Here is a 13,598-nt window from a genome sequence, read left to right on the forward strand (position 1 = left end):
CATCGATGAGTAATTTCAGATAGTCTGTGCCAATTTTTTACAGTGCAATTAATAGATTTTAATAAAAAATAACAAGTTAGAAATTCCAAACAGCATGGTAACAGGAAAGGATGATTACTCTTCTCTGTGATAAGTTGGGGCGGGCAGACCATTCCTGAGTCAGAAGAACATCTGTGGAGAAGGAGAAGGTGTGCACGCTGATCTGGGATCAGCTGCATCTTCCAGTTCTAAGTCTTCTGACCAATGGGCATAAAGGCACAGTGTGCAGCTAAAATCCCTTTTCCCAAGCAGATGCTGGGAGACCTGGGGTTTGCTGTAGAGTGTCAGGACATCCCCCCAAATGTACTTGTGTCTTCCCTTGCTTTCTTTCTGCACTCTCAGCAGAGCACATTAAAGTACCTTGCAGTAAACTTGTGATTAGAATTATCTTTCTACTTAAAACTTGATATATCCGGGCAAGAGGCGAGCTAGCTGACATCTCAGACCACAGGAAGGGCCACCCACTTGTCAGAGAGCACATTCCCTACATCTGGCCAGGCAATCAACGGGTCATATCATTGCAGGCATCGTGCTCCTCAGCCCTGACAAGAGCCTCATCAGGGCATCCTTTGAGAGATCACACTGACAGCCATGCTTTTGTTCACCTCTCCACTTCCATCTTCTGTGGATGGCAGGTTCAGTCCCAGGGAACCTGATAATACAAACGACTACATCTCAGAGGTGGAAAAGTTAAACTCTCCCTTACTTATTAAGAAAAAGTGTTCTTTTTGTTGCAAACTCAAATGAAGCAAAACTCTACTTCATAAGTTGCTTGGGTTTTAGAAATGCCATTGTCTCTTAGCATGTTCCCAGGGCTTAGGAACTCAGCCTTATGTACGAGCGTCTCAGAGCAAAGCTTCACATGGCCTTTTTGGTTTCCATCACTCTTGTAAAACTTTTATTACCACACTGAAGGTTTTACAAACCACTAACTCTTAGCCTAATGACTATGCCTCGTTTATAAACATTTACAAGCCCTCAGAAAGCACACATGCTGTACCATCTTTGGTTCTGGAGAGTCTCTTTGGAGGCTTATGTGGCTGCTGCTGGGTGCCCTCACTTGGTACTGGCACCAGAGAAAGCATGTAATAAACTAGAGGTCCCAAGAGCACTCATAAATGTATACAGAATCTTGTTTAACAGCTGGATTAAGTCATTTAAATTTAAATACTATATCTAGGCAAACCATGTGCCTTTGTACGTAGCTAGCTTTTTGTTTTTTAGACACTCATGTCAGAGATAGAAATATTGTATTAAGCAGCAAAGTCAAGTAATACTTTTTAAACACCTAAGTTTTAAATGACATGGAAGATACTATTCATGACCAGTGGTTCTCAACCTTCTTAACGCTGTGACCCTGCATTTAATACAGTTCCTCCTGTTGTGCTGACCCCCAACCGTAAAATTATATTCATTGCTACTTCATAACTATAATTTTGCTACTGTTTTGAGTTGTAAGATCTGCATTTTCCAGTGGCGATCTCTGTGAAAGGGTCAAAACTGCTGCTCTAAGTGTTAAATACATCTAAGGCAAGATTAGCCTAGCGACTCAGTTGTTTACACTTACGTCCAAAGATTGGCCTCATTTTGAATCTGTAATGCCTTATAGATAGAACATGCTGTAGCATAGAACTGTTTTCCAAAAAATAAGTAGTCAACCTCGTTTGCTTCTCACCACAGGTATTTTACATGGAGCTGGACTTTCTCAGCTTCCCAAACAACGGTGCCAACCAACACATCTATATGCTGACCAGGCTCCAAACAGCCACGTCAAATATGTCTGGTAAAATCCTTCAGCCACTTGCTCAGTTTATATTATTACACTGTTTGCTGACAGACCCTGGCTTTGGACATGTGTCCAGGGGAGACCAAAGGACCAGCTGTTTCTGACACTGGTATCTTGAGTAGTTCCAGGGAAAGGCTGCTCTTTCCAGGTTAAACCTAGATAGAGAACTCTGCTCTGTGGGCTGGTCGTGGTTGAACCACTTAAGAGGCAGATTTTCAGTTCAAGACCAGCTTGGGCAACAAAGACCAAACAAAATCATCTCCTCTACTTGGTCTTAAGGATACACATTGTTTAAATCTGGGCCTGCAGCAAGAATCAAGATCCCCTGGTAGCCAGAGTTCTAACTGGGGGCATCATTTCTCATGGGAAGAATATAGCTAAATGAAGCATAGGAAATCTCCTCTCCAGAAGCAAGAATCAACTTGACCAGAACCAACTTGAAAATTGGCAATTTTTTTTTTAGCCAGTTATAGCAAATACAGAAATACTAAGCTAAAGTTAACAGTCTATTTTGCCCATGGGGAATGGCTGGTTTTTTGGGGTTTTTTTTTTGGTGGGGGGAGGGAATACGCCAATCATTGATAAACAGTGAAAGCTGTTTTAACTGTCTTTCTGGCTTGCTCTTGACCTCTTCTTCCTTTTAAACAGGAAAATGCTTCAGTCTTTGGGTAGACCAGAAGTCCACATGGCCTTGGATGTGGTTCTGGTGAGGGGTTCAGGCCAAGAGCATGAAGGGTGCTTGCTGCTGACCTCAGAAGTACTCTTCGTCGTAAGCATCAGTGAAGACACACAACAACAAGCCTTCCCCATCACAGAGATCAATTGTGCACAGGACACCAAGCAAAACAACCTACTCACTGTGCAGCTCAAGCAACCAAGAGTAGCCTGTGATGTGGAGGTACAGTTCCAAAAACAGGATGACTGGGGCTAGCTTTTAGGAAGTTGAGATGTAGCCTTATCACTGGCGCTTAGACATCTGGGAGACCAGGAGAGATAGGAAGGATTGTAAAGGAGTTGAGGTAGATTAGAATGGAGTACTTTGAACCCTTTAGAGAAAAACCAAATAGATGGTCAGAGGAACTCCCAGCCTCAGGCTGAGAGTCTGTGAAATATGACTCATTTGTCATAGGGGTGAGGAACTAGGAATAAGATGGTGGTAGAATAGACTTAAGGGTGAGTGTTCTCACGACCGCTATTCAAATGAGGCCTTTGGACTATGCAACACAGGGTAGCTACAAGTGCTGGGATAGAGAAGGCTGCTGAAGCTAAGGGGTGTAGGGAGGGAGTCAGTCCAAGGGCAGAAGGCTGAATGCTTGCAGACTGACAAAAGAGGTGGGGTTTTGCTGTTGTTCCCCTTCCCTGTTCCTTTACCTAGACCAGCTCAAGGGTTGGTAAACTTCAGTGAATATGTCTCTCCTGTTTTACATTCAGCAACTGTTTTCCTTTTCCCACAAGGGCATGACACAGGACTTAGTACTGTAAATAGGGGTGCTTCCTGAGGACAGCTTAGGTTTAGGGGACAGCACACTAGATGTGCTAGCTAATGGCTCCTGGCAATATTTACATAAAATAGATAGATGCTCAGGAGTCCAAAGTGGGCCCTGATTTCCCAGTCAGTCCAACCTATAATAAGCAGATACACCTACTGGGAAACTGCTCCCTTCCTGTGTACCTCCCTGGTGATGGTTTCAAAGTTTCTTTAGAAATTGTTTTTCCATGAGATGGAGGTAGTCCTTGCAGGGAATTGAAGAGTGACAACCAAGATTACAAAACTACCCCCTCTCCATCCCCACAGGGACTGCCCAATTCCTTCTTTCATGGTATTTGTCCTGATATGGGATCCTGTCTCCCTCATACTATCTATCTGGGTAGAATTATCTGAGCAGATGGAAAGCAGCCAGCCACAACCTCTCCTAAGATCTCTCTCGTTTCCTGGACCATAATCAGTCAGGCTTTAGGCTGGAATTTGGCACCAATACTGCACTGCTGCTTTTAGTTGATGACTTTCTGGGAATAAACAGGGGTCAGATGTCCAGGCTGACTTTATTAGCTCTACCAGAAATCTTCTGATCCAGTTGACAATAAAGCAGCAGTAATCTGGCTACAGGATTTGGCAAAGGACAATAGCACTGTCTTCATGTTCTTAGTCCTAGAGAAACCTCCAAGTCCCAAGAAATATCTGTGACCATTTTGTGTGTGTGCCTTTAGCTGGCACAGACACACTTCAAATCTTCAGCTATGAGATTCATTCATCTTTTACTGGTGTCTAATTTTCATCCTCATTTGCGTCTTTATTTGAGGGTAGTAGGGGAACAGGACTGAGACCTGTTGTTTTTATAGTACTAGTCTGTAGAAACTGAAGGTTGAAGCTATGAACTCACCAAGCTAAAACGAGATGGAAGCATCAAAACCTGCTCATGCCTAGGGATGAAGGAATGGCTGTTACAGAGGCAGATACTCAGAGCAGTCCCTCAAGACAGCCACTAAGCAAGCACCAAGCTCACATACCTGTCTTGTGCACAGCAGATAACCCACTGCATCAAGCTCCACACTGCACTCTCAGTATTGATCCCTTGTATCCTTACCTTCAACTCACCACTCCCTTCTAGCCTACCCCAGTGAAGAACACTGGAGCTGCAGGGCAATTTTGGAAGCCCCTTCTTTGCGGGAGGGCTGTAGTGCAGTGAGTATGTNCACACGAGAGAAGAGCTGCTGGATTTTGGAAGCCCCTTCTTTCTTTGCGGGAGGGCTGTAGTGCAGTGAGTGTGTGCACACGAGAGAAGAGCTGCTGGAAGCATGCTCTGTTTTCTCGACATGTCCTGCTCAGATCAGAACCTAACACAATCCAGACCCAAAGCCTGGTCAGGAAGGTTTCTGCTGTGAAAACCAAGAGCACTATTTCAAGCTCTGTAACGTGCCCTTTCACCTTAGAGGCTAAAAACAGAACTCCTTTGAATTTTGGAAGGAATTAATTTGTAAATGACATCATTGAGCATATTCAAATATGGCAGGTTTTGGATTTTTAAAATCAGTATTGCTTTTCTTGGTTAAATGCAGTCATTTTTTAAGGATAATTGCTTAATATGCCTGGCACATTATTAAAATCCCCTATGAGAGGCTCAAAATGAGTCAGGAGGTCAATTTATTCCTTGGCCAGGTTCCTTTCACAACATGGGCTTTCCTGTGCTGCTGTTCAGGAGGAGCAATTAAGCCTTTTTGTCTATTCAAAGCTCTCCAGCTGAGTTCTGGCCCCATCAAATGATATCATCAGCACTCTGGCCTGTGCCTGGTGCTGCATAGCTTTCATCTGTCACTGACTCTTTAGAGTTTCCTTTTCTTTCTCAGGCTGAAAACTGTGAGGCCCAAGCTATAACACAAACCTTAACTTACTCCTCTGGCAGGGCCCTTCAGTTTTCTGTAGCCTTTTACAACTTTTTATACTTTTAGCTGCATTTTTCTGTGCCCTGTTTAAATTTTTTATATTACAACAACCCTGAGAACTAAAACACCCCTGTTAAAATGTTTATAATTCTTCCAGAATGGCTTTGCCAGTATTTAGTAGGTTAAAACACAACACACACACACACCAAACAAGGTCAGTGGCTACTAAATTCTGCAGACCATTGCCCAACTGCACATTCTCCAGTGGGCTTGCGTGATCTGCACACTAGCTAGCTATGGACTTCAGGGTGGGAAGAATTTATGGCCCTCAGTGCCTTTGATGGGTGCTTCCTCAGACAGTCTCCTTAAGAACTTAGGTAGTATATCTAACTCAGTTCCTTGCTCCACTGAAGATGAGCCAGACTTTTATGAACTATAAATGTAGTTTGCATCCTCCTCTTGCCATAAAAATTTCCCTGTCCTCTGCCCAGTTTTTCTATTTTTTCTGGCTTTAAATCCTAGCATTTATAAAAACAGAAAATGTTACAGTTCAGGAAGGTGGGGGTTTTGTTCTTTAAAAATGTTCTGCCCAAAGCCACTGGTTTGCATGACGTACTCTTCTGCCTTCTGTCAAATATTGAGGTTCTGGGAACCAGGGCAACTTTTTATTTTGGAATGCTGAGTTGCATACTGACTACATTTAAGCCAAGGAGGTATTTTTCGCCTTTGTTCCTGGGCTGCCTGGTAAAAGGCAATGACAAATGTGCCTTATCAAATCGGTAACTTTAAACATGGGAATTTTATGCAAAACGAACCATTTATTCAAAGGTTATCCGGATGGTGTCATGGAGATCTGGTTGCATGTGCTAAAAGTGCACTGGCTTAGACAGAATGGCTTACTAAATGACCTAGGAGACATAGTGGACAAGTAGATACAGGAAAGTAATTTTGATGTCAACTAATTAAGGACCCTTTGTTTTTGGAACCCAGATTGATGGTGCCCGGGAGAGGCTGTCAGAGCAACAGTTTAAGAGGCTCGTGGACTACATTGCAAAAACATCTTGTCACCTGGCCCCCAGCTGCTCTTCTATGCAAACATGTTCTGTGGTAGCGGTGGAGCCTCCTCCTGCCACTGTTAAAACATACCATTATTTGGTTGACCCACATTTTGCTCAGGTCTTCATTAGTAAATTTACCATGGTAAAGAACAAAGCCCTGAGGAAAGGCTTCCCCTGAGTCCCCTTTAAGGTAGGTGCTTGGTTTCTGCTGTGCAAGACTGAATTCTAACCTTCAACATGGTCACAAGGCCAGCACTTTAGTTAAGGGCACACTAGTTTTGTAGGAATTTACATCTATGTTCTCCCCAAAGAAACAAAAATTCCAAATGGGAGAACCAGTGATCAGCAAGATCCTATAAATGTTGTGTTCTTACCATACACAGAAAACCTTTCTTCTCTATGCCACAGTCAGAAGTTCTCACTGGGATCTTAATCTATTAGTGATCTGCATACAGTAAAATGTGGACAGGCCCTAGAAAACAGACCAAGAAATAAAACCCCACCACCTCTGTCATATTTACAACTTTGCTGTTTCACTTTAATTTTTTACTTAACTACAATATCATTCTTTTAGTAAAAAAACAATGTGAATTCCACTCAAAGTCTGTGTTCTACTGATTTCTAGTAAGACAGACTTTTAACTGCTCAGGTATATTTTGGAAAGTTTGTGTTTTACTAAGCTAAAGTAACACTTTGTGTCTACCAGCAAGAACAGAACACATTGGTTATAAGTTTGGGGGTGAGTTAAAGACTCCAGCCTTAAGGCTGACAGTGACTTCAGTCTACATAGTTGCTCTGTTGAATTGATTTGATAAAGTATGGAGCTATCCCTAGTATCTGTTAAGTATTATTTAACATCTAAGGAGGGCTTTGATGCATGACCTGGCATCACCACTACCTTCAGGAGTTAGTGACTCTCAGGGTCTCATTACCTGGCATTCATGCACAGGCCTGCAATCTGTTCCTTCCCTTCAACTGAAATGTGGCAGTAAGACAGTGATTGAAATCCATTGATTTCAAAGGACACTGACCTACAACCTCAGTCTGCGGAGCACACAATCCTACTACAGCACTAGTCTTGGAAAACAATTCAAACCAAATATCAGAAGATCATCTCTGCAATTGGTCTATTACACATTTAGGGAAAGAACATCTTTGTCAAACTCAAGAACAGTTATTTTTAAGAATGTAAATATGTACTGATTCTTGTATGGCTTATGGTAATTTTACATACTGCTGAAAATTATTATATAAATAATAAAAGGTATTCCTGAATCACTGACCATGGAGAAAGGTGTGCTGTGAGTTTTTTTCTGTGCAGGTTTTCATGGATACCCCATTTTAATAGAACTCACTCCCTGAGTCTTTCTTACACAAGTTAAACAGTAAGAACTACTGACCAAACTTGCATTGTCATTCTGTCCAGTGGATACAGCAGTCTTAGAACTCTTAACCAGGATGCACACGGCCCTGCCACAAAATCTACATTCGGACTTTTTTTTAAGTGACTATCAGACATTCCTCAATACTAGTTAAGTGTTTTTCCGGATTAGACACATATTCACATTCACTAGACATATTGTTGGCTCATTAATAAAAATAATTTTTCTAATAGTACATCAATTAACTTACTTTCTTGTGACAGCAGCAATACCAAAGACTGGCAGTAAAATCTTAAGGACAGATTTTCTTTATAGAATGGCGTCTCTTGGGCTGGAGTGATAGCTCAGCCATTAAAGGCTAGGCTCACAACCAAAAATAAAGAGTTAGCATCTACCCATGTATTCCAGGCTGCCCTGAAACTCACTCTCCTGGTCTCCGGCTCAAGGTTCAGTAACATATCTACCTCTGCCTTCTGCAAAGGCTGATTTTACTGATAGGATTGGACCATCAAGACCAGAAGTACAGATGCTCATAGACTCCAGGACACCAAAGCCAGGACCAGATAATTGTAGGAGTTGTCTTTATAATATTTATCTAGAATTATAGGAACAGTAGGCGTCAGGTATTAAAGGCTCTGAATTATCATTAATAACCAAGCAAAGACTTACTGTCCATATAATTACTATTTATTGAAAGAAACTACTCCTTAGCCCACACATTCATGTTTCATAGTTCAGGAGCGCAGGTCAGCAATGAACTTCTATGGAGCGCAATCCAGAGAATTCTATGGAGAGAAACACAATAGCTTTGTGAATGATAAACAATCTTTACTACTACCATCCATAAAGTCTAGTCCTACTAGACTGTAAACTTTCTAAAATGTGAAAAATACATCTCAGTATAGTCAACTGCCGCTGAATCTATTACTAACCTGCACTTGATGAAAACTGAAAGCTTTTCCTTTAGAATCAGCAAAACAAGACGCCAATTCCTGCCACTTAGATCTATTCAACATAGTATTAAAGTCCTAATCAGAAAAATCAGTTGAGAAAAAGAAAATACACCCAAAGGAAGTAAAATCTGTAGGTAATATTTTATAATGTAGAAAATTCTAATAATACACACAGAAACAGAAAGGTTAGAATGAGTTTTACAAAGTTATAGGACATAAAATCATAACACACTAAAGTAAAAATAAAACAATTCTATTTATAATTACTTTGAAACTTATGAATAGAATACTGAGCAAAGATATAAAGTGCTGCTGGAGACTGCAATATTGCAATATTACGATGTCTGTACACTCCAGAGCAATCTACAGATTAATGGAATCCTTATCAAAAACCCAACCATTTTTCTGTAGCAAAAGAAAACCCACTCTAAAATTTAGAGATTCTCAAAGGAGCTCAAATATCTCACAGAACTGAGGGGATGGGGTGGAAGACTCATATATAATGAAACCTCTGTGGTACTGACCTGACAGACAAACCAGGCTTGAGTGATGGTTCAGAATATGGATGCTTGCTATACAAGGACCCTAGTTCAAATCCCCAGCTCCCACATAAAGTCAGGCATGACAGTGCATTAAAACCCCAGCATTGGGGGACCAGAACCAGGAGAACCTTAGGAGCTCACTGGCCAACTAGTCTAGATGAAACAGCTTCTTGTTAGCAAAAGACTAACTTAACAGACTAATGCAAGAAACAACAACAACAACAACAAAAACATCTGAGGGTCCTTCATTCAAAGGGGAAAGACAATTTTTTAAAAAATATTTTTGGGACAACATATATCTATATACTAAAGAATGAAGCTAGATCTTGCCATTACACCATAAACAAAAGTTATCTTAAAATGGAGGACTTTTAGAGCAGTGGTGCTCAACCTTCCTAATGCTGACCCTTCAATACAATTCCATCTGCTGTAATGACTCCCAACCATAACACTATTTTCATTGCTTCTTCCTAACCATAATTTGGCTGCTGTTGTGAATTGTAAATACCTGATATGTAGGTTTATCTGATATGAAACCCCTAAAAGGGTCATGACCCACAAGGTTGAAAACCACTGACTAAAGAGGTATAGCTAAATTAAAGCATACACTTCATACAATCCCCAGCACCAGCAAAAAAGAAAGACTCAAAGACATAAAAAGCATTAAGACTCTTGAAAGAAAGTTTTTACGATACTGGATTTGGCGGTGATTCTGGGATGGCCTGTTTGACAGAAATATAAATAGGGAACAACTCATCTAAAGTAAAATTTAAAAAATAGTCAGCAGAGTTGAATAAAAGAATCCCCAGGATGGAGAGCTGGCCAAGTGGCTAAAGCACAAAAATAACAACAAGAGCCAGAGTTTGGATCCCCAGAATTTATATAAATGCCTAACAGACATGGTGGTTCACCTGCAATTCCAAGAGTAACCTGGTTAGCCAGACTAGCCTCATGAGAGGTCTCTGGATTCAACTGAGATCCTGCCTCAATAATGTAGAAAACACTAAAGGAAAGTACTCTTAATATTAACCTTGGACTTCCACACACACTCTCACACACGCACACCCTACATACATATACATGAAAGGGGGGAAAATCCCCAGTATACCCAAAGAATATACAAAGTGGCCCAAAAAGTACATGCAAAACTCAAAACTACAAATCACTAGGAAGCACAAACCAAAACCACCATAAAGTATCTCAACCCACTACCAAAAAACACACATACACCGGGAGTGAGTGTGGGGAAGAGCACCCTCACAGAGGCAGGGGGAAGAAGAATGGGATAGGAGGTTTCCAGATGAGAGACCTGGAAAGGGGATAACATTTGAAATGTAAATAAATAAAATATCCAATAAAAAGGAAAAAACAAAAATAAAAAATATATATATGTACATATATATGTGTGTGTGTACATGTATGTATGTATACAGAATAAGATGTAGTCAATTGTAGAATGCTTGCCAAGTATGCACAATACTCCAGGTTCAATTCCCAGAAACAACTACAATGGAGTATTTTCAGCCTTAAAAAAAGGAGGGGGGGGCTGGTGAGATGGCTCAGTGGGTAAGAGCACCCGACTGCTCTTCCGAAGGTCCAGAGTTCAAATCCCAGCAACCACATGGTGGCTCACAACCATCCGTAACGAGATCTGGCGCCCTCTTCTGGAGTGTCTGAAGACAGCTACAGTGTACTTACATATAANAAANAAANAAANCTTAAAAAAAAAAAAAAAAGGAGGGAATTACTGATATGTAAAATGTAACCTCCCCCCTCCCCCAGCCCGACATCAGGCTGAACAGGCTTGACTGTTATGGGGGGTGGGGGGGAGGTGGAGCCTGCCACCCTACCGTTCTGCCACTCCCACTGCTACTACCTGCCACCAAGCTGTTCCAGAGTACACACGTGGTCACCTGCAGCTGGACTCCGGAAGATGATTTGGCAGGAATGGGCCCCTCCCCCTTCCTTAAAACCCCGTGTTTCTGAATATTAAAATTGAGCTTTGATCAGAATCTCTTGACTTAGCTCCATCTTTCTCAAGCCGCCTAGATTCCCTCTTTTCTTCCAGATTCCAAGATGCTTTCCAGGCTCGAACCCGGACATGTGAGCCGCTGGCAGGCCTCAACAGTAAGACACTGTACTAACTGAAATAACTGACAAAGGGCCAGCAAGACGACGAGATGGGTAAAAGCACTCACTGCCTTAATCTGCCAACCCAAGTTTGTTCCCTGGAACAAACCCATATAATGGGTGGAAAGAAAAGCAATTCCAAAGTTTCCCTCTGACATGCATCCCATGCATAGAAGGAGAAAGGGGAAGAAGAAAGGCAAATAATGTAGTCTAATTCATAAAAAGAACTACTTGTCAGTCTGGAAGAAAAGCATGGCAGCTCTTTCCTAGACAGTAGCAGTTTTATAAGAACTGTACAGTTAAGATAATTTGTACTTCACTAGTTAAACATTTCTTAGACACAACTAAAAAGTGACTGTAATTACCTTTGCATTCTGAAATCACTTCGCACTCTGAAAGATACCAGCCTTCCTCATCTCTTCGAAATCTTTCATGGAATCATAATTTCTGTAGAATTCTGCATACGCCTTCTTTCTTGGCTCAGCCACGCCAAACTAAAAGGTAGCATAGCCCGTTACAGAACTTTCTTTTCAGATTATTAGAAATGCATAAAAACAAAATAAACTAAGAAGATACTTGTGCTCAGTCTTTACTGAGCCCTCTTATTTCCTAGACAAGGAGGGGGGACACCATGAAAGAAGAGTCTTGTGGCAACTATACAGCAAAAAGCTCACTACTACCGGGCAACTATACAGCAAAAAGCTCACTACTACCGTAGAGACAGACAACCCTATTCTGGGGTAGGGTTGTAGTCCACATTTGTGTATGTGTTTGGTAGAAAGAGTATTAAGTTGGGGCTGGGGGGATGGCTCAGTGGTTAAGAGCACTAACTCTTCTTCCAGAGGTCCTGAGTTCAATTCCCAGTAACCACATGGTGGCTCACAACCATCAGTACTGAGATCTGATGCCCTCTTCTGGTGTGTTTGAAGAGAACATAAGAAACCCTGTCCCCGTCCCCCCCACCCCCCCAAAAAAGTTAAAGATAGTACAAAATAAACGAATAGCCTTCCTTCTAGCAAACCATAAATATTGCCAGTCGAAATGTTAACATGGTAACATATCCCGGCTCAACTTAAGCAGAATGTGAATTTTTAAGAAGTTTAAAGCAAATTTAAAAGATATAAGAAAATGCCAAAAAGTTATAGGGAATTTACACTTAAACAAGAACTGAGTCATTTTGCAAATTAGGGAATGGAATCCAAAATGATGGCTGATTACTTGAAAGGAAGGCCTTTATTAATAAAACTGCTAGCAAAGAAAAAGATCAGGAAAAGCTATGTTCATTGTCTTACATACAGAATGGTCAGCACAGAGGGAAGGAATGGTATTTGAGAGACCAGGTGGAGTTAAAGCAATAGATCAAAGGCTAAGCAATAGCCACAGCTACGGCTGGCATTTGGTGATCCAATTCCACGTCTGGAATATAAAACACTGCTTAGCTTATCTTCCCAAGTTCAGTCATCTTGCACTTAACACAGTACAACTGTGCAGACCAGTCCACATGGGTGAGGGGCCACAGAAATGCACAGAATCCTGCTATCTAGTGAAGCAACACAGTAAGCACGCGTAAATTTACTGTTCCTCCTCCTAGTCAAATCCCAATGTCTTCCAATAAAAGAACCAAAGGCAGGTTCCTCAGTGCCACTCTCTAAAGTCTGCTGAAGCCCACACTATATATAATTGTTAAGTTAGTACCTACATGACAGGGCTAAATGATGTTCAGACAGCTAGAGTTTTATGAGGCTGGTTTTGGAAGAAACTTGGTTAACAGTGATCCACTTCACAGTGTAAACAGGTCACCCGATGCACAAAAGGACCAAATAAACAAAAGGTTAACCCAAGACAAATTTTCACTCTTCTTGAGCTAGGGACACCGATCTTCTTTTCCCAACAGACACCAAACCTCCTAGACTTCCAACCCTGGGACTTGTACCAGGACACTGGGACAAGCAGTTAAAACTGCTAACACTTTCCCCTCAAGGCTTCTGTATTGGGTAGTATACCAACATTCCCTTGGTGCTCAGATCTCCAAACTTAGATTAAATTATAACATCAGATTTCTTGGTTGTCAGCTTTACCTTGATACCTGGGAAGAGGGAACCTGTAATGACTGTGGTGCATTTTTAACTGCTAATTGGTGAATTGTTTCTCAGCCAACTCAGGGCAAGTGCCAGCCTTTGGCAGGCAGTCTTAGCAAATGCGGCAGCTGAGCAACTGAGGGAAGCAAGCTAGTAAGCAGCATTCTTCCCTGAGGACTGTAACAGCAGCTAAATAAACCCTTTATTCCTCCGGGTGGTTTTTTTTTTTTTTTTTTTTTTTTTTTTTTT

The 13,598-nt window shown here is 41.4% G+C and overlaps 2 protein-coding genes across 3 annotated transcripts in view; one reads left to right on the top strand and one right to left on the bottom strand.

Moving 5' to 3' along the window:
• The window catches only part of Vps13b (vacuolar protein sorting 13 homolog B), a 543,216-nt gene extending 535,663 nt beyond the window's left edge, over positions 1–7,553 (top strand). For both annotated transcript variants that reach the window (XM_021183993.2, XM_029469591.1), the window contains exons 60-62: positions 1,720–1,822; positions 2,474–2,723; positions 6,197–7,553. In XM_021183993.2, coding sequence (XP_021039652.1) covers positions 1,720–1,822; positions 2,474–2,723; positions 6,197–6,442 — 599 coding nt within the window. In that variant the 3' untranslated portion in view covers positions 6,443–7,553. The remainder of the gene's footprint in view (positions 1–1,719; positions 1,823–2,473; positions 2,724–6,196) is intronic.
• A 758-nt stretch (positions 7,554–8,311) lies between these two features.
• The window catches only part of LOC110310606 (cytochrome c oxidase subunit 6C), a 9,465-nt gene continuing 4,178 nt past the window's right edge, over positions 8,312–13,598 (bottom strand). Inside the window, exons 3-4 of the mRNA XM_021183673.1 lie at positions 11,637–11,765; positions 8,312–8,431 (exon numbers count right to left, since the gene is read on the bottom strand). Of these exons, the coding sequence (XP_021039332.1) occupies positions 11,652–11,765 (114 nt within the window). The 3' untranslated portion in view covers positions 8,312–8,431; positions 11,637–11,651. The remainder of the gene's footprint in view (positions 8,432–11,636; positions 11,766–13,598) is intronic.

Source organism: Mus caroli, chromosome 15 (genome assembly GCF_900094665.2).
Source record: "Mus caroli chromosome 15, CAROLI_EIJ_v1.1, whole genome shotgun sequence".
Lineage (NCBI taxonomy): Eukaryota > Metazoa > Chordata > Mammalia > Rodentia > Muridae > Mus > Mus caroli.